At 40.8% G+C, this 27,500-nt stretch overlaps 1 protein-coding gene across 2 annotated transcripts in view; it reads right to left on the reverse strand.

Moving 5' to 3' along the window:
* Positions 1-27,500, reverse strand: part of akap6 (A-kinase anchoring protein 6) — a 213,072-nt gene that overhangs the window by 26,207 nt on the left and 159,365 nt on the right. For both annotated transcript variants that reach the window (XM_042501072.2, XM_088087262.1), the window contains exons 17-19: positions 21,853-22,107; positions 2,086-2,169; positions 1,557-1,709 (exon numbers count right to left, since the gene is read on the reverse strand). In XM_042501072.2, the coding sequence (XP_042357006.2) occupies positions 1,557-1,709; positions 2,086-2,169; positions 21,853-22,107 (492 nt within the window). The remainder of the gene's footprint in view (positions 1-1,556; positions 1,710-2,085; positions 2,170-21,852; positions 22,108-27,500) is intronic.

Raw genomic sequence — 27,500 nt, forward strand, 5'->3', positions numbered from 1 at the left:
GCCGGGCCCGAGCAGCTCGGCTCCGGACGGTTCCCTCATGAGCGGTATTTCTCCCAGCAACCCCGGCGCTCGCTCCTCGGCGTCCTCAGACGAGCTGCACGTGCTGAGCTGTCATCCTGCAGCGAGCGGCTCGCGCCTGAGACGTGGGACCCGAGCCGCTTCACTGGCTGAAGATTTCTAATAAGACAAACCATTTGGCGACGCGCCGTCATGGCGGCAGACACGCGTGGTGTTCTGATATGCAAACTGTCAAAGTGTTAAAATCTCATTTGCCAAGTTGGTTTTTGTTTGTGGAGGAGGTGGCAGAGAAAACATTGTTTCTGTGACACTGATCGCTCCGGAGGACTAACAGATTAGTTTTTATCAACTGGCTGCCTGTGGACTGTTTCACTGACTCCGAATGGAGCCGTCGTTCAAAGCTTCAGCCTCCGCCGGCTTTAAAAAGTCACAGCAGAAACAGACAGTTTTGCTCTGACAGCAGCAGAGTGGCAGGATGGATGATGACAGTTAGTCTGTTTGGATATCAGTCCATCCTTCTATCAATTACCATGACATCTGTGGATGTTCATGGTCTCCACTGGGAGTCTCCTAACCCTTTCAGTGACCCCTTGACCTTTCCTCAGGCACCAGCGTCAGGATATTACCTCCACTTTTGGGCAAGAATGATCAAAATCTTAAACAATTAGTCAAAATATCTGCACCAGCATTTTTTTTGATAAATGTAAAAAATGTCAGAACATTATAACACATTGAAACCTTTCACAAGTTTGAACCCAGAGCAAATCGGTGCGATTTCTTTCAAAAATATGGGAAAAAAGGCAACAAGCAACTTGGCAAGAGATGTTCTGAAAATTGATAGAAATCTGATTCTTCTATGGAGCCCAAGACCAATTTCCCCAAGGGGACACTAAAGCGTATCGTATCGTATCGTATCGTATCGTGATCGTGTCGTGATCGCATCGTGATCGTGTCGTGTCGTGTATCGATCGTGATCGTATCGTATCGTATCGTATCGTATCGTATCGTATCGTATCGTATCGTATCGTATCTCCATTTAATGGATGCAAAGATGCAATGAGAAGCTCCTAATAAAGTACAAAAGGCAAAAACTGAGTGTTTAAGGATCTGGGAAACCATTAAGCAATACAGTCTTCTCATAAACCCGACTGGCCCCTGAAATCTTGGAGAAATTCTGTCTCACCTCACCACAACCAAACTGTTACCTAGACCTTAATATTTTTTTTTGTTGCTCGGTTTTATCTAAGGGAAAAGAGGAGGAAATAAAAGGAAACATCACTTAATACTCGTGTCAAAGTTTGTGCTTTGTTTCAGAGTCGCTGCTCATTTCACAAAACATCACGGCGCCGTCTCGGGTCGGAAAGATTGCTCCATAACTAAAACACACTGCCGCTTCAATCACAGCACCATCTGTCTTTCACGCCGCATCTTAGCATCAAATCAAACGGTGACATGCTCACTGAGTGTAACAGTGCGTCAGCTGACTGCCTGCGGTGTCGAGTGAGGGATGTAAAGTGTAAATGTCAGAGCGCTCTAACCTGCTGCTCTCCCAGCTCTCGCTTCAGTCTGTTCTGCCACTGCAGCGCCTGCATCACGATCGCCTCCCACCTCCTCTCCAGGTTGATCGACAGCAGCTGCAGGGCCTCACGGTGCTGCTCCGCCTCTGGGCCCACCTCCGCCATGGGGCCCGACTGTCCCAGAGGTGGGGATTGCAGAGAGTTTTGTCAGAATTATAAAAGCTATTATCATACTAATCATATGATTAAATCTGAAACATGCACGACAATATAATTCCTCTCTTCAAGGTCAAACTGGTTCATGAGGGTCTGACACCGACTCTCCAGGGCTTCATGAAGGGAATATTTTTAAAAAATCTACAAAATAAAGATAAACCTAAATGCAAAAATCAAGCTAATTTTACCAGTTTCTAAAATGTTAATGTGTACATATTTTACCTTAAAAATTAAGTCCAATTAATTAATTTGTTTTTTAGTTCTGTTTTCTGCTGGTGCAACTTTTGTCAGGTCAACTGTGATGCGATACATTTTGTGGTTTTAAATTACCCACCTGGCTCTGCTGCAGCAGCTTCTGGCAGAGTTTCAGAACAGAAGCGACTCCTCGGCGTCGGGCTCGCACCTCCGAACACAGAGACTGGAGGGTGACAAGAAAGAGAAAAAGGTCAACAAATATTAATGCAGCAAATATTCCAGTTATTACACTCCAGATACAAACACAACAGCTGATTTTAAGCTCATGAAACATCTTCCATTTGCTGTTAATGTTGCTATTTTACATTTCTTGCTTTCTTGTAGTAAACAGAAAAGGAGGGACACAGTTTTTCTGTGCAGTGTGCAATGTTTATTTGTGGCAGCCTATGTCCCGAAATCTACACCTATGGATTGGAAAAAACTGAACAAACTGTCTGATCATGTGACTGCTCGTTTCTTGAAACATCAGAGTGTAATGTAATGATGTGTTCACAGATCTCAGCAATTAATGAGGCAATTCGATTCGATTCGATTCGATTCAATTCATTATTTGTCCCAGAGGGTAATTTATGTGTCAGCAAGTATAAAAACAGTAAAAACCCATAAAGCACAAACTGCACCTGTGCACATTCAAGCTCCACAGGAGCAGATTAACAGGTGTCCACCATAACTCTACAGGGCCTATAATAATTCAGTGGGTGTCTCCTAATAACTTCAACCGTTTCCAATGTGGAATACATCACCATCTTCAGGTCACGACAGTCACAATTGTGCAGCATCATGACCAGCACCATAAAGGCATTAAGTATAGCTCACAAGTACAATATGTACTGTTACTGTCACTCTCACATCAGCATCAATACCACAGTTACAATATGTCCATCTACTGTCATCCAATCGCTGCAAACAAATTACATTACAAATGACACTATCAAACATTATTTCTGACCGAAAAGACAAAACTATGAAAATGAGCCCAAAGTTGTAAGAAACGTGGAATTATCCTTTAAATCAAAATAAAACACAAAAAGAACAAACCAAAGCTAAATTGGCTCTATTTCTTCTTTCCATTCTCCACAGTTCGGTGCAGTTTAATTCAGGTCATTCATAACAATTAATTAGCATAAAGTCAAATTCAGCACGCAGATCCCTGATCAGCAGTAACAGTGCATAAAATAAATGACAACAGCCAACAGTCTCCCCTCTGCTTGGCTCTCTGCTGCTGTCTAATAAATGCAAAAAAGGGAGGAAAAAGAAACACAAGGATTGGCAGTGCCTATTATAAATCACTATATGCTGATGAGTTTCCACACCCAAAGGTCAGCGTGTGTGTGTGTTTGCATGTTTACTCATGCAGGCGTGTGCACAAGTGTGTGTGCGTGCGTGTGTGTGCAAACATATGCATGTATTTCTGAGTGTGTGACAGCATAGAGGGGACAGCCTTACTCCTCTGCAGCAGCGACCAAACACGTCCAAGCCCCAAACTATTTATGCTAATCCTGCCCGCTCGCTGAAAAGCACTTCCTTTACATTTTCTTTACATTTTTCCAATAAATATTAAACACTATTACAAAGAAATGGGATTCTCTCACTCGCTCTCTTTCCTGTGCGCGCGCACACACACACACACACACACACACACACACACACACACACTCTGCCTCTCCCTCACACACACTCAACTCTTCTTCTTGTGTCTTTCATCTCCTCGCTCTCGCTCTCTTCAGTTTAGCATATTTGTGGCTCGCCTGTTGTCTAAACAGGAGATGGGGATGCAGAATACAGCAGACAGGATCAAGAGGACAAGCCCGGTGTGTGTTTGTGAGGTTGCAGATAAATTTATTCCAAACAGGAGGTGTGTATTACGTTGAAGGAGGGAGGCTCGAAACAACAACAAAACGACTGAGTGATACTCGCTCTGCGCCAAATAACTGCAGCAGACAGCGCGGGGCGAGCACAGGAAGATGAATTAAACCAGATTGAAGCTGGAACAATAATTCAGCGTGTTAGAGTCAGAGGACGACGGTCATAACTCTAAAATCTGCTCCACAAAGTCTGCTCCGACAACAGAAAGTCGAAGTCATTGACCGAGAAATATTTTTACTATAAATATGAGCTGCCGAGCTGAAAAACTTCTTCCCGTCAGCCTTTGATCGGTGAAGACGAGTCAGGCGTTGGGAATGTCCCTGAGATCTGATTTCATCCACTTTGTAACTGCATAACTTGGTAACAAATGATAGCAGCTTAACGGGAGACTGAAATGATTTGCTTTAATCAATATAGCTGTTTACGCTGGCCGCCTAATGGCTGCGACCCAAAGCTTATTTCACAGGTCTTTGTTGCTCTGACTTAACAAAAAAAACACATTAACATTTTTATTAGGATCTGAGCAACAAAAACTCCAAAAACAATGCTAATGCACAGCAGTACTGGGGTTGGACACATGAGACGTCCTAAAAACCTTCACCTGGATGGACAGGATGCAGCAGTGCACACTCTGGCGAGCTCGTTACCATCTCATCACATGCTCTGAGCACGTTTTCATATTTTATATGATAACTGCTGCACCTTGTAAGAATGCAAACAAAAATCCTGAATTATTTCCTTTAGATGAAAATAGGAAGCTGCGCTGAGTGTCAAAGTTCGCCTGATAACAGACAGAATCGTCAACTTGTCTCACTTCTTTACTCATCTTCAGTCTGACATTCAGTACTTTTACATGACAGAAAAAGTTAAATTATTGTGTTATTGTGACTAAAACTGGACTTTTAAAACACACGTAAACATGCAAGTCCCACTGAAATCGAACTAAATCAATTTTCAAAGTTGGACTAACAAACCAGATCCTTCGATTCGAAGTCGAGCTGTCCTGTCAAGTAAACACCTCAGTCGGACCTGACTGGATTCGCCAGCCTCCCTCGGTGGTTGGAGACAGGGACTGTTGGTTACTTCTGAGGGGAGAAGGGGCGCTGCCCAACGGGTCAGGCATTTTTGCCTTCCACAACAGCTGATGGAGGCAGCGGGGACAGTGAATGTTACCGTCCAGATTAGATTTTTGTTGTTACATATAATTTGATCCGTACAAAAGTCAATATGTTAACACTTTTTAGTTGTACAGAATTTATTAGCCAAAAAAAGAACACGTTTGAAGTTCCAGTTAGGCGTGAGGTCTCCTGTAGGTTTAATCTTGGAGTTAAGGAATAATAACCAACTTTTTATGTTTCCGTTTTGCTATCTTATCCAAAAAGTGGGAAAAGCTCCAATGCAAACCTACAAAAGTGTAACATTATGGGACATAAGGAACCGTTCCTGCCTAAAATACCGAGTTTGAAGGGAGTCCTGAAGACGCTGACAAAAGACTGAAGGCTGCTTTTCATCTTTGGAGAGATAATCAACCAAATGGAGCTTTTTAGGTCGGAATAAGTGTCATCCTCCTGCGACAGAGCCCGAAAAAATAGCCAGAAAAATCGGCGAGGATAAGATCAATGCAGCAGCACAAGACTTCTATAAATAACATTTTTTTATATAAACTTATTTCTGAAACCGTTATGGAAACGTTCGCTTCTAAACTGAAAATGATTTTAACAGGATGCAACTGGTTGGTTAAGACAACTCGAAAAAAAAGTGACGTTGCTATTCAGTCTGATTATTAGGTTAGTTAAAGGCATCATGTCGACTTTGTAACCATTATTTGCAGAATAAAGTCATGTTTTTGCAAATTAATTAGTATCTTTATGAGAAACTCACCACTTCTGGCAAGTAAAGAGGGCATCTATTAGAGCATTTACGGTATGTATTTAAGTTTTTACTTTCTTGTATCTATAAAAATCATTTTAAAAATATATTTCTAAGTGAGTGGGATGAATTTAAATACTGATCTAAAACTAACTATAACTATAATTGAACTATAATTTTTGTCATCAATGTGAGTATCATGATTGCAGTTTGGTCATCTTCAGGGAGCAAAAGTATTTTTTGTGTGAGTTTATTTTCAGACAGAGAGGGGAAAGAGAGGATCCTAAGTCTCTATTGTTTCTGCACTGCTGGGTTTTATGCACTGATCCCTCTCTCTCTCACTCTTTTCTCTTTTTCTCTCTCTCTCTCTTTCTCTTCGGCGGGTCGAGCCTGGCTGGGCCCATATTGACTCAGAGGGCTCTACAGACACAGTCGGACAAATATTTGCTAAAAAGCTTTTCTTCCAAAATACATGGAAAGCCGTGGAGTGGCTGCAGAGAAAGAGAAACGAGACGGAGGACGGGGAGGGAGGGATGAGGTGGACAGAAAAAACAAGTATGAGAGATTGGTCGACGGAGAGGAAAGGTAGAGTGAAGCAAAACACAGGAGAGAGACAGAAGATTTTAGTGAGTCGCAAAATAACTGGGAGATGAAGGAGGATCAAAAAGACAAAGTCCAACAGAAAGACAAGAGACAACAAGTTAGAGAGATAGTGAATAAAAGACATGGTGCTTCCTAAAAACTCTTCATTCTGCTGATCAGTAAAAACTTTGTTTGTGGAGAAAAAAGACGAGTTTGTTTATGACGGTGGGCTCAAGATTACAATTTGGCTTTTTGCAGATGATGTGTTGCTGTTCTGCTCGCTTCTTTGACCTTTGACCTCCTACTAAAGTTGGCAGCTTAGAGCCAAAACCTCATCGTTTAATGTCATGGCAATCAGTCTGTTTTTTTGTTGTTTTTTTGCTGCTGACAGTCTGGGATATGTCAGTGATCAGCAGCTACATTGACTGTGACAGGTCACCTAGTGGAAATAGCATGTATTTCCTCCATATGCCAAATATGGTCAAAATGACCTCAACAGGTGGAAAATAGTCAAAATGACAAAGTCCTGTTTTTCTGCTCTGATGGCTGTGGGATCAAAAATGTCAGTTTGAATGGGTTTCAATGGAGCATTTTTTGACCTGAACAGTCTGAATGTAACTATTTAGTTTCCACAGTGTATTTTAGACTTATTGTAGGAGCTGAGCTGCAAATTCACTGATTACACTCAAATACACAATCTGGACAAAATGAATGCCGTATATGCATCAACACAGACAAAATTATCAGAAAATGAAGAATGAAAAGCACGTAAAATGAACCAAACAGTCCCAAAGGTTTAAAGGTAGCAATAAAAAAGGTACTAATTTCTATTTGATTTTATTTTATTTTATTTGTATACACATTTGTATTTGCCAAATAAACAAACAACAAACCCGTCTGTATCTGCTAAAACTGTGATTGTAGACACTGGTATCGGTCCAGAGTTTTTCTGGAATGAATCTGGGTTCTTTGAGTCATTTTTACAGCTTAACGTGACCAAAAGAAAATGTGAGAACCCTAACGAGAAGCCTCATGTCTCAGTGTGGTTTCTGCCGTCTGTGCGTCGTCTCTCGATGTGGTCAACTTCAAGGTCGACCGACAGGAGACAAACAAAAAGAACAAGTGATGTCTTTATCTCTGGTTCGTTCTCTCTCTCTCTCTCTCGGTGTGTTTCTCCGTCTGTCACTCAACACCCTCTTGCAGGGAGGGTGACCGACTCGGGATAAACAAAAAGAAGAGGATCTACTCTCCTCTTTCTTTAATTCCCTCTTTACCATCTCTCTCTCTCTCTCTTTCTCTGCCTCTCACCCTGGAGCTCGATCTCTCTCTTCCTCTCCACCCCCTTCTATCTCTCTCATTCTTAAATCTCCCTCTCCTAAAAACAAAATCCTCTTAACTCTCCTCCACCTCCTCATCTCCACAATCTAATTACCGAGACCTGCCGTGAAGAGAGGGATGGAGGGAGAGCAGGCGGGGAGGGAGGAGAGGATAGAGGATAGAGGAGAGTGGAGGTTGTTAGTGTGGTTGCTATGTCAGTGTTTTTAAACAGTAAAGCAAAATGAAACGAGTCAGAGACTCGACGAAGACTAGGCAACATTTCAAATATGTTTATATTGGTGAAAAATGATCACAGCGAGTCTATGGTGTTCAAAATGTTTAACACCGAACTTTGAAGCTCAAGAAGCTCCAGTTAACTGCTAAAAACAAGCAGCTGTGCAACAGCTTATTCTAAATAAAATAAAACAGAAACTGTCCAATCAATGAAGCATAGACTACAACTCTGACCAGATATTCAAAGCCAGGTTTTAAATATATGATGCAACACATTTTTCGAGGTAGCAAACAGTCGTGACGCTCGCTACGCAGCCGCAGACATGACAAATATGCAGAGATGAAAAGATGATTTTTATTATTTAGACATAAACTGTCAGGGCTCCAGACTTCACTGGTGCAACCAAACAAATTTGTTAACTCCTTAACGAGTGCTGATCGGACACCTCTGTGCTGAAGGTTTAGCCTTCAAACTCTCAGATCTGATATCAAAACTGGACTTCCTGGATCACAATTCAACGTCTCACCAAACATGAATCAACGTGCCACAGCTAATGCAGATTTAAAGTAAATTTAACACGTGAGTCCATCTTTTAAAAGTCAAAAGGTTGATAGGGAAAAACTAAAATAAAAAGAAGGAAAGTCCAACAGATGCAATAAGACAAAGAGAGAAGACAGGATGAGAATTACAGTAAAGAATAAAGAAAGAGATGAGAGAAATGTTGAGAAACAAGAGAAAGAAAAACGTCAGCGAGAAAGGACGAGACGTAAAGAGGACAAGGACAAACTGTAAGGCGTGGGGAGACAGGAATAAAGAGAGAGAGAGAGGGGGAGAATTTTGGCTGCTTGCGCAGTGACCCAGTGGATATTTCAATCAATTACCATTAATTAGAAATCTCTGATTAATTCTATTTGTTGATTAAGTCAATTAAAACCACAAGCACTCGTTATCGCACAACGAGCCTAATGAATTCCTGTCGACAATTTGTTCCCACACACATATTCCCTCTGCTGCTGCTAATACCGCCTACAGCTAGCCAAACTTTGTCGTTTGCATACTCTTCTCCATCTCTCCCTCTTTTTTCTCTCCCTCTCTCTCTCCTCGTCTGACATTTCTGTCTTCCTCTCCGCACTGTTTCACTCCCTCTCTCTCCTCCATTTTATCCTCTGTTGCCGTCTCTTTACTTGCTATCTCCTGGTTACTTCTTCATTTCTTTGTTTCGGTTTCTGTCCGGCTGAACTGATAAAAAGACTGAAGTTCCAGCACATTCTGCCTCTGGAGGTTTGTTCAAGAGCACCTTTGACAGTTGTCGTTGAGCAGCAGGAGTGTGCAGAGATCGCTTCCTTCAGGGTTTGGAAACATAAATCTTTCACTCCCAGCCTTGTCCTCTAACCTCAAGGCTAGAGATTCCCAAACTTCAGTCCGGGAACCTCGAGGGGTTCTTCACATAGACTGCAGGTACAGTAAACACGCTTGTAAAACAAATCTGCAGCCTCCCCCCTGAGATTTAAAGGCTTGTTTTGGAGAGGAACTCAGTTTCGGGTGCCCGTGAATCACAGGTGAAGGGCATGAAATGAAGTCAAAGGGATGAAACCTCAAGGATCTTTATCCCACAATACTGATGAATAAATAAAGCTGAGCTCACACCAAAAATCTGCAACCAAGCCAGATGAAACTTGCAACTTCTTGCAATGCAAACTGTCCAAAAACCTGCCAGTTTACACCAACGCAACTGGACAAGTCGGCATATCGTCTCCTTAACATCAGCTCAAGGAGCAGCTGCTGCAGGAGCGAGTGAAACCAAACTTTTAGACCCAGAAAATATGAACCACTACGGTTAACTTTCGCTCGAGTGACGCTCAGCTGCTCTGTCTGTGCCCAGAGTGACACAGAGTTGCTCTCACATGTCAGCAGATTCATGTATGACTTCAGCAATAAAAGAGTGACTCTAGCCTGTTGGTATTTGTATGTTCTGGTTTGATTTAGTTAAAATTCTGAAAAGTGGATGCAAGTTATGACAAGAATTTTAAATACATTTCTGTCTGTTTCACAATTTTATTACTCCCTATATCATTTTATTATTTTTAATATTTTATTATTATTATTATTTTCTATTTTACTTTGTGCTGTTATCCTTTCATTTACCTCTTATTTACAGTATTTTAATTATTTATTTTTTAATTACTATTGTCAACCTATTTATATATTTATTTACTGTATTTTATTTGTGTGTGGGAGTACAAATAAGAACACAGCTACCACAGAATATTATAACAAGAACTCAAATATGACAGAATATTTCTCTGAGTATCTAGAAGAACATCCACACTGTCACAATCACAGATTTCATCACCTGATGGAAAACCGATGAAGCATTAATAAAACAACTAATCATCTTTTCTCACACAAACTCCTCTCCATATATTTCCACTGTGTCTATCTTTGGACGGATTTATAACCCGAAGATGAATACATCAAAGTTTCAGAGGCTGTTTTCATGGTGGACCTCAGTGACCGTCGCTTCTTTAAAAAATTATCGAACTTTCTTTGATGATGTGCTTTGTATCATTTCATTAGACTTCTTCGAACGGGTCACACAACATTATGCGATGAAACTTGATGCCCTGCCTCCGCTGACCCAGAATCCATCTGTTTCCCGCTCCATGGTTTTTAACATCACATATAAATGGGGTCTGAAAGTCAGCGGGATTCGTTAAGGGCTTTTAGAGCAATTCACTGAAAATGGAAGCAGACAATAAAGTAAGATGTAGCTCTCCCACTCACTTCACCGCCGTGTTTGTGACATTTATGGTGAAAACCTGGCAACCTGGATGCATTAACATATCAATTTAGTACTCTGACAAAGTGAGAGCTCAACTCCACGGTGAGACATTTACGTTTCTGTTTTTTGGGATTCTCCAGAGTGAAGGACGATGAGGGCAGAGATGAGAGGTCAGCGTCCTGCTGCAGTGCTCATATAAGAAAAAGGTCGTAAGAAAGTTTTTTTCTTTCACCGTTAACGAGAAAGTGACACGTTTTTGTAAAAATGGTAGCAAAGATAAACACTTAGCACCTCCAATTTGCATGAAAAAAAACTACACCCGTGTCTGTGAAAACACGGATGCTTTGCACTTTGGCAGCGGTTCGGTCGCTGTGGTTCAGACAGAGTCAGAGGTGCGCGGAGCTTTTGTCTTTCTGTGGTTGCTGAGGTCTTTTGTACGACGGTTTAGCAAACTTTCAGGAATTCCTAAAGTATAAGACAAAGATAAGGGAAAAACCTTCAAATACTGACGTGAACAATGTATGCACACCTAAAGGAGGAGACTTAAAGGTGTTTCGTGCAGTTGACTTTATTTTAGGGAAACCTTAACACAGACTTTAACCCTTTGAAACCTGAACAAACTGACTTAAATTCTTCCAAAAATATGCAAAGATAAGAGAAAATTACCTGAAAATTAGTTAAAAAGAGACAAGAAAAAATGTAAAAACAAAAAAAGAAAAGGTAAAAATAAATATGTAATATAAATTTAAAAATAAGTCTTCCCTATTTATTATTATTATTATTGTTATTATTATTAATATTATTATTATTATTATCATCATTATAATAGTCATTAGTAGTAGTGGTAGTAGTAATAGTATCTTCTGATGATTTCTCTCTCTTTCTCTAAACAAATTTTCATTGTCATTTCCCTAAATTATTTGTGGGTAATTTCTTGCCAATTTCTCGTTGTTCTTCTCGTCAGGTTTTCAAAAGAAATCAAACCAATTTGCTCATGTTTCAGAGGTTTAAATGCACGTGAAAGGTGTGTGAACACAGCACGAGATAACCGATCCCAAGCACATGTTTTTAGTAATTTAGCTGAATGACAATCTCAGTTTAAGGTGTTTTGTGTAATTTGCTAATTTTCCACTGACAGGATGAAAAAGTATCACCTGTAACTAAAGCTGACAGACAAATAAAGTGCAGTAAAAAAAAGAAAAACCTCTGAGATAAAGTCGAAGAGGAGAGAAAAACAAGAAATGTAAATACTCGAGTAAAGTACCTTCAGTTTGAACTGCAGTAAATGTACTTAGTTTCATTCTGTCACTGCAAAAGCATGATGGGAACTGTAGTGCCAAAAGCTCCATCCAAATTAAAATGGAAATAAGAAAAGCAGAGTGATAGGATCTTAGCAAAGCCGTGCAATGACTCTGCTTTCACAAAATCAGTTGAGTTGTTTGATTAAAGGAAACGTCGGTGACAAAAAGCTCCGCCGCCGTCCTGTGAAAGTCAAAATGGATTACTGCTGACATCATCAGGTCTTATTGATTATTGTAAGTTATTAGCCGAGGTCCTTTTTGCCCGCTCGACACGCGGCGGCGGCGGTTCAGGGATGAAAGCTTTACTCTTAAAATATTCAGCAGCGGTAAACAAATGGAGGATATATGAAGTCTTTGTGAGTGAAAGCATTTACTGTTCTCACTAATGCAGCGGAGCGAACACGCCGCGCACAGTTAAAACGCTGCTATCAATAAAATCCAATCTCCTTCTGTCTGTCTGCATTTCTCTCTATATTCGTCTTTTCGGCTCTTTCTCTCATCCGTCTCTTTCCTCTTTTCTTTCTGCGTCTCACTTTACAGGCTGTTCTCTCCATCTCTCTTGTTTTTACTCTCTTTCTGCTCTCTCCATCGTTCCCTCTCTCAGTTTCCAGTCGTTCCTGCCCTCTCTCTGTATCTCCTTTGTTTTGTCCCTCTGTCTTTTCCTGCTGTTTTAGCAGATGAGAGTGGTTTTCTCGTCTGTCTCTATTTGTCCCTCTCTCCTTACTCGTGTCCCCCGGGCCGTGTTCAGCTTTCTATCACCGCTGGAATGAATGTTAGTCTCCAAAAATCTGGATATTTGCATGTTTCATCGCATCCTGCCTCCTCAGAAGAAACTTTAATACTCAGTGATTTCATTTGTCGTCATTTGTTAGACATAAGTTATAAAAACACACAACTGCAGCACGCTGGCGTCGTGGTTAGCACTGTTGCCTCACAGCGAGAGGGTCCCTGGTTCGATCCCGAGTTAACACGGGGTTGGGTCCGTGGGCGGGGCAGAGTTTGCATGTTCTCCCCGTGTCTCTTTGGGTTCTCTCTCACAGTCCAAAGACATGCAGGTAAAACTAAACTGCTCGTAGGTGTGACCGTGAGCGTGATCGGTTGTCGGTCTATATATCTATCACCCTGTCCAGGGTGAACCCCGCCTTCTGCCCGATGACAGCTGGATTGGCTCCAGCCCCCCCGCGACCCTTTCAAGGACCTTCCTCTTTTTTTTTTCTGACCTCTGTTTTCATTTCTTCATCCATCTTTTGTAATCTCTTTTTCTTTCTTTGTCATTCTCTTCACTTCTTACGGTTTGTTTCTTCCTGCAGTTTTAGAAGATGAAACAACAGTTTTCTTCTCTTTTTCTAATGTCATCCTTCTCTTTCCATCTCTCTGTTCTCTCTCTCCTGAGCGCTCTTTATCTCTTTTTTCCTCCAGGACTTTCTTCTTCTCTTTCCGTCTCTATTCTGTGTTTTGATTCCGTCTCTGTCTCCACTCCTTTAAGCAGATGAAAGGGCCGAGTGTTTTCTTCTCCTCCCGAGCACACGAAGATGAAAGTCTGATCTTGTTTGTTGGCGCCGTTACCGCGGCAACGTCTCACCTGTTTGCTTCGCCTTCAACCCCTAACGAGCAACTCTTAACGAGAAAACACCTCTTCAAAAAACACCAACGGGCACACACACATGCACACACACAAAACCGAGGATCACCGACTGAACTACAACCAAGAAACACACACACACATAATCAAAAGACACACACGCAGGCTGTGTTTGTGGCGGGGAGTCGGTGGATCTTTAATCCTCATCATGCAGCAGGTATCGATATCAGAGCCTCGCTGTCACCTTCTATTAACTGCCTGAGAGAGGCTGAGGGGGATCACACACTGAGGAGGGACGACGGGGCGTACAGAAGTGATGTCGCCAAACACACACACACACACACACACACACACATCCAGCATCTGTCGGATACAGTCACAGAAACATAAAGGAGACGCTGCTGAGCAATTAGCTGCACAACTGGATTTGGAAAGAAACCAGTTTTTTTGGTTTCTGACATTCTGAATTCTGCTCTTCAACAGTTCAAACAAACAGAATATAGACTTCCTAAAAAATTATTATTTTAAACTACTGAATCATGTTAATGTGGGATTCAAAAGGTTTGATTCAGTAATGTCATGAAGTCTTTCTCTTGTCTGAGTGTGAAGATACTGCAGGACAAGATCCTGCACGTTTAGACTATACCAGGCGGGTTTCCGTTAACCCTTAAATTGTGCAAATTGAAATTGCGATTACAAAATACACCTAATGGAAACACGTCAATTTAAAAAAAACCCAAAAAAACAAAAACCCTCCCTTTTATTGCAAAAAAGTTTTTATGCTGGCATGAGGCAGTAAAAAGCCATATTTTGCAAAACTGAAGTGGAAACTTCTACAGCTTATATGACGTGCAGCGACGGGTGGCGGTAATGCGAAAAAGTACAACAAAGTCACACGACATTCTACAAAACATGACTCGGTACGTACGGACGGAGGAAGAGAGCGAGATCTTCTTCACTCTGATCCGAGACGAAGAAATGACAACGATATCAGATCGACTTTATTGAGCGGCTGCAATCGAAATAAACTTGCTTTTAAACATCCATCCATCATTTATTTATTCATGTTAAATGTCATTTTTAAGTGAAGTTAAAGACCTGGTTCAGGATTTTTAACTTAAAACAACATTCAGACTTTATATTTATGTAGAAAGAATGACTGTTGTTTCCTTTTCGTGCCGACTGTGAAGCGTTACCTTTGTGAAGCGGCTGCACCGTCACAGATGAAGGCTCCTCTTTCTCTGCAGAAATAAATTACAAAGCAGCCAAATCAAGTGTGTATCTGTGTCCTGGCAGCCGTGTGTGTGTTCACTGCCAGTGTTTTGTCCCGGCAACAAACCTACATGTGACTGCCATGAAATGTCAGCGCTTGATTAACCCACTCGGGGGCCCCGGGGCAAAAATGAACCGCGTGTCCCGACTGAAAGCCCTGAGGGTCTGCAGTTTTGGGCAGGTGCCCGCTTTGCCCAGCTGGTAATCCATCCTTGAATGTACTTATTTTATTTTCTAGGTTTTTCTGTTTAACCCTCTGAAAGCTGGATCGACATCAGTTTTCTTGTCAGGAGCAATTTAAAGCTTTGAAAACTGAGCAAATTGATTTAATTTCTTTCTAAAACAAAAGGGACAAAAATAGCGTCCCACAAATAGCGAGAAATTAGTTAACGGTCACCAAAAAAAGACTTTAAAAAAATGTTTAAAAATGATCCAGAAAACTCTAATTGTAATTACAATAACAATATACTTAAAATTATGTTACAGGAAAAAAGATGTATACCTACGTATTTTTTCTCCATGTTTTTGAAAGAAATCAAACCGATTTTCTCCGGGTTCAAACGTTAAAATGCTTGCTGCTCCAGGTTTCAAAGGGTTAATCATAATGATATGTAACTTTAGGAGTTCATGTGATTCGTCCCTGGCTTCTGCGAATCAAAGGATTACAGACTGATGTTATAGGACGGGAGGTGGGGGGTGTACCTGAGCAACAGGAGGTGGGCGGGGCACGCAGGCACGAATGGTGCGAGGAAGGGCAGATTCAAATCTCACAAACGGCAGGAGGACGCAGAGCTGAAAATAGGAGCGGCTGAGGGAGGGGGTCATGTGCTACAAATGATGAGCGGGGCCGGAGGGCAAAGAGCAGGACAGGAGGGGTCCGGGGGGACGAGGCGGCCGTGGGTAACTAACAGTAGGGGAGGACAGGTTCATCTACTGTCAACAGCGGGGGAGAGAGGGAGCAGCTGAACAGATAACGAGAAAGAGCCGCAGCAAAGACGGCGAGAAAAAGACGGGACGATATAAGAGAGAGAAAAATAAAAAAGACAGAGACGGAGAGATAAAGCAGAGAGAGACAGACGGGCAGATACAGACGCACAGGAGGGCAGTTTGTCGAGCTTCACTTCAGAGGGACGAGCTAAACGCTCACACAGATCTGCACAATCTGTGCTCGAATCTGTGTGTGTGTGTGTGTGTGTGTGTGTGTGTGTGTGTGTGTGTGTGTGTGTGTGTGTGTGGGGAGAGGTCGCCCCCTGACAGTGTGTGTCCGTCTGACTGAAGGAACAGAGACTTTGAACATCAACACTGATACATTTCCATTTGCAAGAAAGACAGAAATATAATGTTATCGCTGCGTTCCTACGGAAGGTCAGAGGGGACAAAATGTTTTTATACATTTTGTTTTTGCATCATCATAAAGTCGCCTCAAGATCTCAGCTTATCTAGCTGGCTTTCTTTCACTAGACGGTTATTTCTTGATCACAATGACGTTTTTACATTTTTTTTAACATTTATTTTGCAGATCACAGAATTGTTATTATATTTAATGACATCAATATTGTGATCACAGCATATGAGGATTTTTTTGGTGAAGTACGGTGCGTCATTAATATTTCTGCATCTTTTTAAAATTAATTGACTCATGTCGGGGATCCTGTTTTCTGTAGTAACTTATGAAATAATAAAAATGTGCTTGAAGTTAATTACTGTTAAGAAATGTAATGTCTACTTTTTTGTTTTTGGCAAAAATGTCCCAAAAGAGAGTGCTGTAACTTTCCGTTTTTAGAGATATAAATAGACATTTTCTTTCATTATGATTTATTTTAATGAGATTTATGAAATCCAAACATTTAATTAAATGTTGCAGTGATGAAAAAATGTATAATGTATATTAATGTATGCTCCATCCATGTCCTGTTTTAATTGCGACTTCCATCATGAGTGCATTTATTATTTGAAATTCTTCTTTGTAAACTGAAATAAGCATTTATTAGAAGATACGTGATTTCCTCTTTGGCTCAAGAAAAATACTTTGAAACTAAAATTTGATTTTCATGAAAACTAAAGATATAATATGTTTTTGAAAAAGTGATAAATTCATTAATCAGAGATTGAAATTTTAGTCTGATTTGAAGCGCCGCTCAGCTGTCTGCAGTATAAACATGCAGGAAACAGTCGTATGTGTTTCATTTTTCAGTCTCCATGTCTGTGCACACTCGAGAGCAGGTGAGCGTTTGTGTCTGTATCTGCTTCAGCTGTGTGTGTGTGTGTGTGTGTGTGTGTGTGTGTGTGTGTGGCTCAGTCTATTAATTCTCGGTGTGTCCGGCCCCCAGAGCGTCTCCACCACAATAGAGAGTCATCGGAGGCCCGGGGCCTGCTGGAGGAACGTCTGGCTGACGCCGTATCTTAAAGGAGCGCTAATTCAATTAAGAGCCAGGTTACAGACGGACAGGAGGAGGAGGAGGAGGAGGAGGAGGAGGAAAGAATAACCCCTAAAAACGTGCTCCTCTGCCGGGCTTTAGCGTCTCACCTGGCTGCAGTGATGTACAGGTGTGCAGCAGTGACATCACTGAAGGTTTACAGGTAAAACAGAGAGCGTCTGCAGCTTCAGGCATCACTGACGGCGAACTGAGAGCTGTGAAATATTGAGTCTGGTGTCAGACCGGTTCATCAAAGATTAAATGACTCAGCAAATGTCCAGAATGACTCATGTTTCTGAGTCTGAATGTTACAGATTACGTCACACAAATTGCAAAACAATGACAAAATAATTAAAGCTTATACTTCTCATATTTTTCCAGGGATTTCAAATGTATCTCAATGTCTGTAACAACAAAAAAACTTTTGGCAGTCGTCACAGAAACACGGCTGTTATCATGCACAGGCCCCGTGGTTATGATTTCATTTGAATTGTCAACTTGTTAAACTTTGTTTCCGTCCAGAGGCGGACACTGCGTCCACTCTCTGACTGTCCTGTGGATAGTTTTTCCCGAAACAAATCACAAGTCTGCATGAATCTGGTGTCATTTTAAGTCCACGCTGATTTATAGTCATGCAAACATTTTGGTTTTGCTGGCTTTTTAAAAGTGGAGCGGTGCAAAAAAAAACTACGATGATGGCCGATACTGAGAGGAGACCTGATTCCAGTACACACCTTGACAGCTGCCGTAGTCCCGCCCACATCACTGATTGGATCATTGTTTAAATTTAAACCAAGAAACCGCCGTGTCACGTCACAATGCCAGAACAATCAGCCAACTCTAACTCTGCAGAGCGATCAGATTCAAGGTTCAGGGCCAAGACAACTCATTAACAGCACTTTTAGGATACGTGGACATTAAACTGGGTTGTATCAGTCGTTCCTCCTCTGACGCGACACATCGGAGGTGAATTTAAAGAAGCGTGGATAATCTACGGCCATCCACAGAATTATTTTCATAGGGATTATTTGTTCTTTAGTCCCAATGAAAACTGCAGTTTACTTTGGGACTAAATAATAATAATAATAATAGTAATAATTCACCTGCATTGTGTCAGGAGGAAATCTAAATATGATCCCTAGTTAGGGAAATTCAATTTGAACACTCTGTTGTTAATATATGTTTCAAAATTTTGTTAATATTTTGTGTAACATAAACTTAGTAGTGAATGAGTTACTTATGAGAATATGCTGATTAAAAAGGGAAGATTAAATATATTTAAGTTTCAGCCTTTTCCTTCTATAGTTTTTGTTTACCTTTTTCTCACATTTTAATTTAATGCCATGATGTTATTTATTTTTCATTATATGCATTACTTTTGGAAAATTGCAAACAGGGACCAAAAATAAATCACTACTACTAACAGTGTTCATTACACACACACACACACACACACACACACACACACACACACACAGGACCTACAGACATGAAGGTGTCAGAGTGAGCTGCTCCTCAGTGAGCTGCTCCTCAGTGCTCCTCAGTGAGCTGCTCCTCAGTGAGCTGCTCCTCAGTGAGCTGCTCCTCAGTGAGCTGCTCCTCAGTGAGCTGCTCCTCAGTGCTCCTCAGTGAGCTGCTCCTCAGTGAGCTGCTCCTCAGTGCTCCTCAGTGAGCTGCTCCTCAGTGAGCTGCTCCTCAGTGCTCCTCAGTGAGCTGCTCCTCAGTGAGCTGCTCCTCAGTGAGCTGCTCCTCAGTGAGCTGCTCCTCAGTGAGCTGCTCCTCAGTGAGCTGCTCCTCAGTGAGCTGCTCCTCAGTGAGCTGCTCACCTCTAACAGTAATCTGTGCTTTGAGTGAACTGCTCCTTTAACATTTGTGCACATATATTTGTGTTTATGTAAGTGAGTTTAAAGGAGTCTTAGTAGAGTGCCTTTTTGAACGGTCACCCTATGTTTGTCTTTTCCAAATGTATGTGCATGAGCGTTTTTTAAAAATATATGTGTGTGAATCTGTGTTTTATATTTTTATAAATATGCATTGTGTGTGTGTGTGTGTGTGTGTGTGTGTGTGTGTATTCGTGCTCATACGACCTCTGCCGACCCCCGCTGCTTTCTCATACAGCCGTACAGTAATAAGCTGCTGCGCAGAAATCGAACCCATTTACGAGTTCAAACGCCAAAAACAGACAAATGGTCGCTAAAATGGAGCCGACTTCTCTTAAAATGGAGCACCCCCCCCCCCCATACAAATGACTGCTATCAATATTTCCAATCTTCATTTCTCCAGAAGCTCAGGGCCTCTTTCTGCCAGAAATCAATGGCTTCCCACTGAGAGCTGCGACAAGGATCAAAAGTAAGAGCGGCTCGGCTCACTTTCTTTAGATAAAGTCTCGTTTCTATACAGTTTCATCATTTAGGCAGCCTGCGTGTGTGTGTGTGTGTGTGTGTGTGTGTGTGTGTGTGTGTGTGTGTGTGTGTGTGTGTGTGTGTGTGCGCGCGCACTGATGCGTGTTTGTTGTGCTTCTATCAATACTGACCAAATTACAACTCGACTCTGTCATAAATTCTCTGCCTGATTGTCGTGATGTTTGTTGACATCACACATAAAATATCGTCACACTGCTCGACCACGGTTGATTTTACGGACAGATTTTTGTGATTTTAGTAACTAAACGGTTCGTTCATAATTTGTGCTCCTTGTCAAACATCTTATCCCATATGTGGGGGGTAAATGTTCCCAAAAATCGTAACAAACACATGGCAGGCTGCATTTTCAGCTAAATTCAAACTGCATTTCAACAAACATGATATTACGTCCAACAACAAGATGACTCAGTGCAACAGTGATCAGCTCTCATAGCTTAAACTAGAAATATGTAAATGACAGTTCGAACAGATTTCACTCTGTTACAAACACACTGAAGCTGTGACTGTGAACGACGGACTTTGAATCATTTTAAACTTTATTAGTTAAAGAGGACGAACGCTGAAAACGATCCAGACCAGGAGACAAACTACATGTTTGGAAGTTTGTTCTTTATGTTCTTATGCATTCATTTCTTTACATATGTATGTGTGCAGTTCATTTGCATATTTCTGTGTGTGTGTGTGTGTGTGTGTGTGTGTGTGTGTGTGTGTGAGTGTGAATGTGCCCATATAGATGCATAAATTAATGCACCTCTGTCTGCGTTTCTGTTTCAGGGTGTACTCTTATATGAGTGAGTGTGTGTGTGTGTGTGTGTGTGTGTGTACCTGTTTGTGTGTGTGTGTGTGTGTGTGTGTGTGTGTGTCGGTGGTTGTCAGTCACACGGCAGGGCTAAGCTAATCAGCGCAGCTAGCTGTTCGCTGTGTGATGTAGGCTGATTAATATCCTGTTAGCGTCCCGTGGCTTTTAAGGCTAACTGCTGTTTCCTCTATACATCCAGCGCCTCAAAACAGCCCTGCCTTCATCTGGCCTCATTAACACCACGTATTACTATACTTAGCAACAACAACAACACCACACACACACACACACACACACACACACACACACACACACACACACACACACACACACACACACACAGCCAACATGTTTTTTTTCAAAGCTCAATGCTGATTGGCCAAAGCTTTGTCACATATTTGAAAGTTGGTGAAGTTACGTGAGACTGTACCTGAGTTATTCACTGTAACGTCTTCATCTTCTCACTTTAATAACACTCTGTAGTTAGTTTGATGTTTGGTGTATTAAGTGTTTACTACCTTTACTCTGTATATTACAGATGCTCATAAACTATATAAAGTTATCTACTATTCAAGATTATTTTTGGGGCTGCCCCTGAAAGTTTAAGATTTTAATCATCAGTCAAAGGCCACAGTTGACTGAGAGGCTTCAGGTCGAGCAGTTTTTTTTGGGTCAGTGTGCAGTGTGCTTCTGGGAGCGTTTGTGGTGTCCAGATTTAGCAGCAGAGTGAGCGCTCCTCACTTTCACACAGCTCTCCTGCACAGGCAGCTGCAGACACAGACCCTGTGTGAGTCTGAGCGAGAGGCAGCTGCCCGCAGGAAGCTGCTTGATATCTGGTGTCAGCAATAAATGTTGTAAAACTCTCTCATATTTACTGTATTTACGAGTTACGAGCACATGAACAGCTCTCCAAAGTCTTATTTATGAGAGGGGAATTGGGAAATTACGATGACACCTGAGTTGTGGAGTTGTGACGTTTGCGTGATGTTTCAGGGCAGAAATGACAGAAAACATGAAAACAGTGTCAATAATTGACGGTTAAAATATATATATATATATATGTTGGGTCTTTTTGTCAATAGGCACTATCATTTACTTTTAGTAGTTTTAGCTGCAGCAAGCAAGCACACATATTTAACTATAAAGCAGCCAGTCGAGTATGCTAACATTGATTACGGTATTTTATACCATGAATTGCCGACTTGACCTCATAAATGTGTAAAACGACGGGCAAAAGTCAATGTTTATTAATTCATGTATTAAATATCAATCTGGGTTTCTGGAGAGCAGCTAAATTTCTACTAAACTTTGTTATTCTAGTATCTATTATGAAAACACGTGGATATAAAAGCAAACCCACGAGAAGTGGCTGCCGTCACACAGAAACGCTGCTGGCCCTACCTTAAAACTGTGGAGCTGCTCCGAGGCGTCTTTGTCTCGTCCCAGACACGAGTTGAAGATGAGGAGCTCGGTGTCTCGCAGCCACGCCTTCAGCTCTTTGATTCGAGCCTCCAGCTGCTCCAGGAGCGAGTTGGTCAGCGGGGAGAGCGCCGAGCGAGGGTTCTCCACGCCGCCGACGCTTCGACCGCCGACCAGCAAAGAGTTCATGTTGGCTGATGAAGAGGAGCTGGGTCCCGAATGCACCGAGAGGATTTTCTGACAGAAGAAAGCGACAGAAGAGTTAGCGTGGGGACTCGCTGTTGTGTCAATATTCCATCATGCAAAGTAGCATCAATCAATACGCGCACGATCATTAATCATTTACCTTCGTGAATGTGCAGATCAATAAAAGGGATGTCATGTATTCATTCCTGAACTGCTGGAGGATTGTGTGGACGTTAGTTTGAGCTGAAGATGTCATAATTATCACAATGAAATGAGTGTTTATGGTTCAGTGAGTTTGTTGTGCTGCTCTGACGTACATGAAGTCAAATTCTCTGATTCTTATTAGCATATTTAAACCAGTGGAGGAAGTATTTAGATCTTTTACTTCAGTAAAAGTACTGAAACTACACTGTTGAGTTTTTAGTTACATATTATACGATTTTGCAAAGAATGGAGATCTTGCAGGGTTACTATTTACAGACTATTTATTTCCCATCCTGCTCCTAATGGAAAATCGTCCCTTTACAAAATAGGAAATATTAACAATTCTTTACATGTCTGCAAAAACATATAATACTAAAGACACAAGATAATTTATGTGTCACTTTTTAGTATTACTATTGTACTCACTATTATGTAAATGCAATATTATTTATGTTTAAGGCAGTTTTCATGATCCTGTGCTATGGTGCATTTAGATTTTGTCTATTTTTTATGATACTTCACATTCAACAGTTGAGTTTATTGTTGCAGGAAGATGCGGTGGATACAGATGAATATTTCTGATGACAGATAGTGAAGTAAGAAAGAAGAGGAAAGTGTAAATAATCTGTTATTGTGATTATACATTTGTCTGATGCTGTTGTTTTTGCTTTGTTTTGCTATTTTTAACACTTCTTTTCAGAAAGTGTCAGGTAAACCTAACTATCACAATACATAATGTCATGTACTCTGAAAATTATATTTAATCAGTATCTCGCACCGGCTCGTCCGGCTCCATAATGATTCTTTTCTACAGTGTTTTTAATGCTGTTTTGTGACCATGAATTAGCCTGATGTTGCTAATGCTGCTGTCATCACAGTTGTGAAGTCTGTTATCACCGTGTGAACGCGGCCGCCGCCGTCGATGAACAAAGCTCCCCGAGCGTAACTGGAGTTTTTCCAGGTGCAAACAGATCAGCTGCTAATTCAGAGCTGATATTCACACCAACAACAAAACATCATTTAGACACAATACACCCCGAAAGAGTGTTTGGTGAGAAGCAATCACTGTTTCAAATGGGAGCGACTTACAATAACAAGAGACTGTGAGTGTGTGTTTGTGTGTAATAACCTCTGCAGAGTAATTTTCAAACCCCTGTTGATCACACAGTAAGACACTGAGCCGCTGAGAGAGACTATTCCCCACATGGATTTAGAGCGTGAGTGTGTGTGTGTGTGTGTGTGTGTGTGTGTGTGCTTCGCGAAAAGTACTCATCAATACAGAACAAACAAACTTGTGATGTTCATTGCGGATCACGACGAGCTGCAGAGTCCAGCATCTCTCAGGAAACAGTGAGGAGTGAATGTGTGCTGAACTGCACTTTGTATGAGGAGTCGGCTGATATCGGTTTTTCAGGGCCGATAACGATAACAATTAATAGTAGTTCATGAGAGCGATAACTGATATTTGGGACCGATATGCATTTACAAAAAAAGAAAATCTTTCTGTCAATATTTAGAATTTGGAATATAACAAACTCCAACACAAAACTTTGTTTAAATAATTTTAGCAAATGTTGAAATAAAACTTTAACAATCTAAATAAAAAAAGAATAAATAAAAACAGCTCCCTGAGGTTTTACAACGTAAAAGTTCCTCCCGCTGACACTTTTTTTTGCACTTTCTAATTAATTAATTCTATGCTTGCTAGTTTTCAGGTCAGTTTCTTGGTTTTTTTGTTTTTTGTTTTCTGTTTTTTTTACTTTTTTTCTTTTTTGTGCAAATTTTCAGGTCGTTTTCTTTCTTCCTTTTTTAAAAAACAAATTTCTTGCTAATTTCAAGTAATGTCTTAAGCTGCTCATTGTCTCTTCTTTCCATGTTTTGGAAACAAATCAAGCCAATTTGCGCAACTTTCAAAGGGTTAAAAAAAGACGTAATAGTTCTCTCTTTTATCTGTCGTTTGTGGTGTTATCACGATTGTTTGATTGTGTGCTTTATTTCAGAAAGTGGATCATTTGCAGATGCTTTTTTCATCCTCCTGTATTTTTTGGGGATGTTTCTAATCGCTCCGTTAGCAGCTCAGCTCTCAGTAAATATATTTTCTTTAATTTCTCTTCCTCTGAGGCTTTGCTAAACAAAACATTTGCCTTGAAGGAATTTGTGAAGGAATTTGAGAAGGAATCTGAGCACAACAAATTCCTTCATGGGGGGATAATCCAGAAATGCTTTGTTTAGAAATAATTCAGCGAAAACCGTTGCGTTTGGATTTCCATGAGCCCGTGAATAGATAGAAACAAATTTGATAATTCTGCGCGGCAATTTCAAGGAAGTTTTATTTTTGACGTCTTTTGTTCAGACTTTGTCGATGTCTGTTTGCACTGATACGCGTTCATTGTTCGTGCATGCTGCTCTCCTGAATGCCGTCCAACAGAAAACTTTTTCAGGGACCACAGAGAGCTCAAACAATGTTGTTTTTGGGTGAACTTTTTTGGAGTTGTCAAAACCTGCGCTTTTAATTAACTGTCTTTGAGATATGTTACTATTTTTTAAAGCTTCCAGTTAAGTTTTGTTGGGCAGGTTTCTGTGATGACAGTGTTTCCACTGAGTGATAACATCCCAGTAACCATGGCGATGGATGTTCAAAACATCAGCAGCTTTATTTCTATTGCAGCCACCAAACTAGCTGTCATTATTTCCAATCCAAGGCCACGTAGGCGTGTTATGGAGCCGTGATGGAAAGGCGAGCCCCTTATACGTGGGAGCGGCCACGTATGACGGATTTCTGGGAGATGTAGTCCACGATTTCACAGAGGAATTGTGGGTTAAAAACTTCCGGATGATCCGCTCAGCTTTTGAAGAGATACAATCCCAGCTCGCAATTTTTGGCTCTAAAAATGTTCTGAGAATGGTACAATGCAACCAGTGCAATGTTTTAGTAATGTTTTCAGCAGTTTTCTTTTAGTTTTATAAAGTTATATACGTTTTATAAAGGAGCATTTGATGATCTATCACCTCTCAACATCACCAAAACATCCTCAGAATTTAACAGTTAAAACGTTACGTCTTAGTCAGGATTTAACCTCAAAGTGACAACTTTCTTTAAATATTAGATGAACATTATTGCAACTTGTAAACAACGTTAGCCAATGTTGTGGTAACGTTACCTGCTGGCTGAAATAACAACCTCATTGCATCATGTGACCTACAAAAGACTAAAAAGTCTTTCCATTGTGGTTTTGTCAAATATGGCTTTTTCGAATTGCCTAAAATACCGCCTAGTGTGAGCGGAAAAAGGTTTTTGCGATAAACTGTGTCTTTTAAATGATGTGTTTCAATTAGGTACATTAATATCCAATTACAGAGTTAATAAAGCCCGCCTACTGAATATTCAGATTAAAAAAGGAAAGTTTCATCATCTTCCTGCAGCAGCATCACTCGTGTTAAAGAGGAATCGCTCTGCATTATTTTGAAAGTCTAAAGCATCAGACGGCTGTTATCTCGCAGCTCTTATTGCGACTTTAACAAGCGGCCACGACAAGAGAAACTTTGAGCGTTTGCTGAACACGGAGCTGCTCCTGAACGAGCCCCGCATGGGTCCCTGTTGCTCATTTGCATCTGTATGTGTTTGCACAAAAGGTATTGAGTCGTTGGTATAGCAGCGACTCTCCCTCCTGAGTGGAAACACTACTTTAGCTGAACTCTGGCAGGTAAAACCAGCCCATTAGAGGATGAAGAGGGGCGATTATAGGACCCCCTGACCGGTGAAATGAGCAGTTAGCTGCGTGCTCAGAGGAGGCGACGCGATTATGAGTCTGCGGTTAGTTTGTCACACAGAAACAGAGACAGAGCGTGCACGAGGATGTAAGCCATCAGATGTAAAGTAGGTTTTCTGAGACAAAGCAACAAAAACATTAATACTTTCTCTAAAGATACATTTCTTTTCTCTCCGGGTGGCTGAGCAGCAGGACGCCGCGTGGACAACAAGCTCATCAGATGAGCTTCACATTTCTGCTCCTCTTTAATACTTTCACACTTTTTAGACTTTCCGGAAACTTGTGGCGTGTTCTACATGTGATTTGTATTTGCAGAGCTTCTGATTCTGCTGCATATAAACTTCTGAATGTGTTAGATAATTACGTTGTGTTTTATTAACGCTTTGAAACCTGGATCGTCATCGATTTTCCTGAGCTGCGTTCACACGCCGTTCACAAGCTACGAAATCTGTGAACACCAAGGAAATCGGTTTGACTTCTTTCAGAAACATGAGGAACAAGGCAATGAGCGAAACTGCAAGAATTATTTTCAGATTTAGAAAATTATTATGTTTTTGAAAGCTGGGGAAATGTCAAAGGGCCAACACATTTTACAGAATTATTATTATTTAAAGAACCTTTTCTTTAGGTACTTTTTTTGCTTGTTTTTTTTTTAACCTTCCTGTGTTTTTCACTTGTATGTTTGCTTTAGTTTTTTTGGGTAATTTTCTTCTTCTTCTTTTTTTGTTTTACTTATTTCTGGGTCTTCTGTTCATGTTTTTGGAGGAAATCACGGCAGTTATTCCAGGTTTTACAGGGATAAACTGCAGTCAGGCTTTTCTTAAGTGTAATAATGTGTCGCACTGCGTCTACAGGTATCGCACACTTACATTTAATGCTTTTTAGAACCTTTTCAAGATATCTTTTAACCAAATTTACACAGATTTTTGGACAAATCTTCCTATTCAAGCATCGCAGGTAAATATGAGGTAAGAATATGTGGTCCTGTGCAGAGGGTTTTCTGTAGGAATATGGTTATTAGAGTGAGTTAGGTTAACCTACATTTTGCCAAAGTTTAAATATAAAGTAAAAAGAGATGGTTTAAGGTCGAGTGTTGCTGCATTAGGACGCCTTTTATAAGCATTTAAACCTCTGAAACCTGGAAACATTGGTTTCATTTCTTTCAAAACACGGAAATAACATAATTAGCAACTTTCTAACTTTGATTTGAATCCAGCTTAAAATGACATATTTCCACACTGCAAATGAGAATACATGAATTTGGTGGATTTTGGGTTAGTTTAACATTTTATTATTTGATATTTAATATGCTAAAAAGTGTTTTATTCATTTGATTTAATGTATCCAGACCTAAAAAGACCATAAGATCTACAACTTAGCTTTGACTAACAATGCAGGTAGATTCTTTTTGCAGGGCTACAAATTATGTATATAAGAAAAGCACAGAGGCTCTCCGTGGCAAAATGAGAA

The sequence above is a fragment of the Plectropomus leopardus genome, chromosome 14 (assembly GCF_026936395.1).
Source record: "Plectropomus leopardus strain MGB_pleo_1.0 chromosome 14, ASM2693639v1, whole genome shotgun sequence".
Classification (NCBI taxonomy): Eukaryota; Metazoa; Chordata; class Actinopteri; order Perciformes; family Serranidae; genus Plectropomus; species Plectropomus leopardus.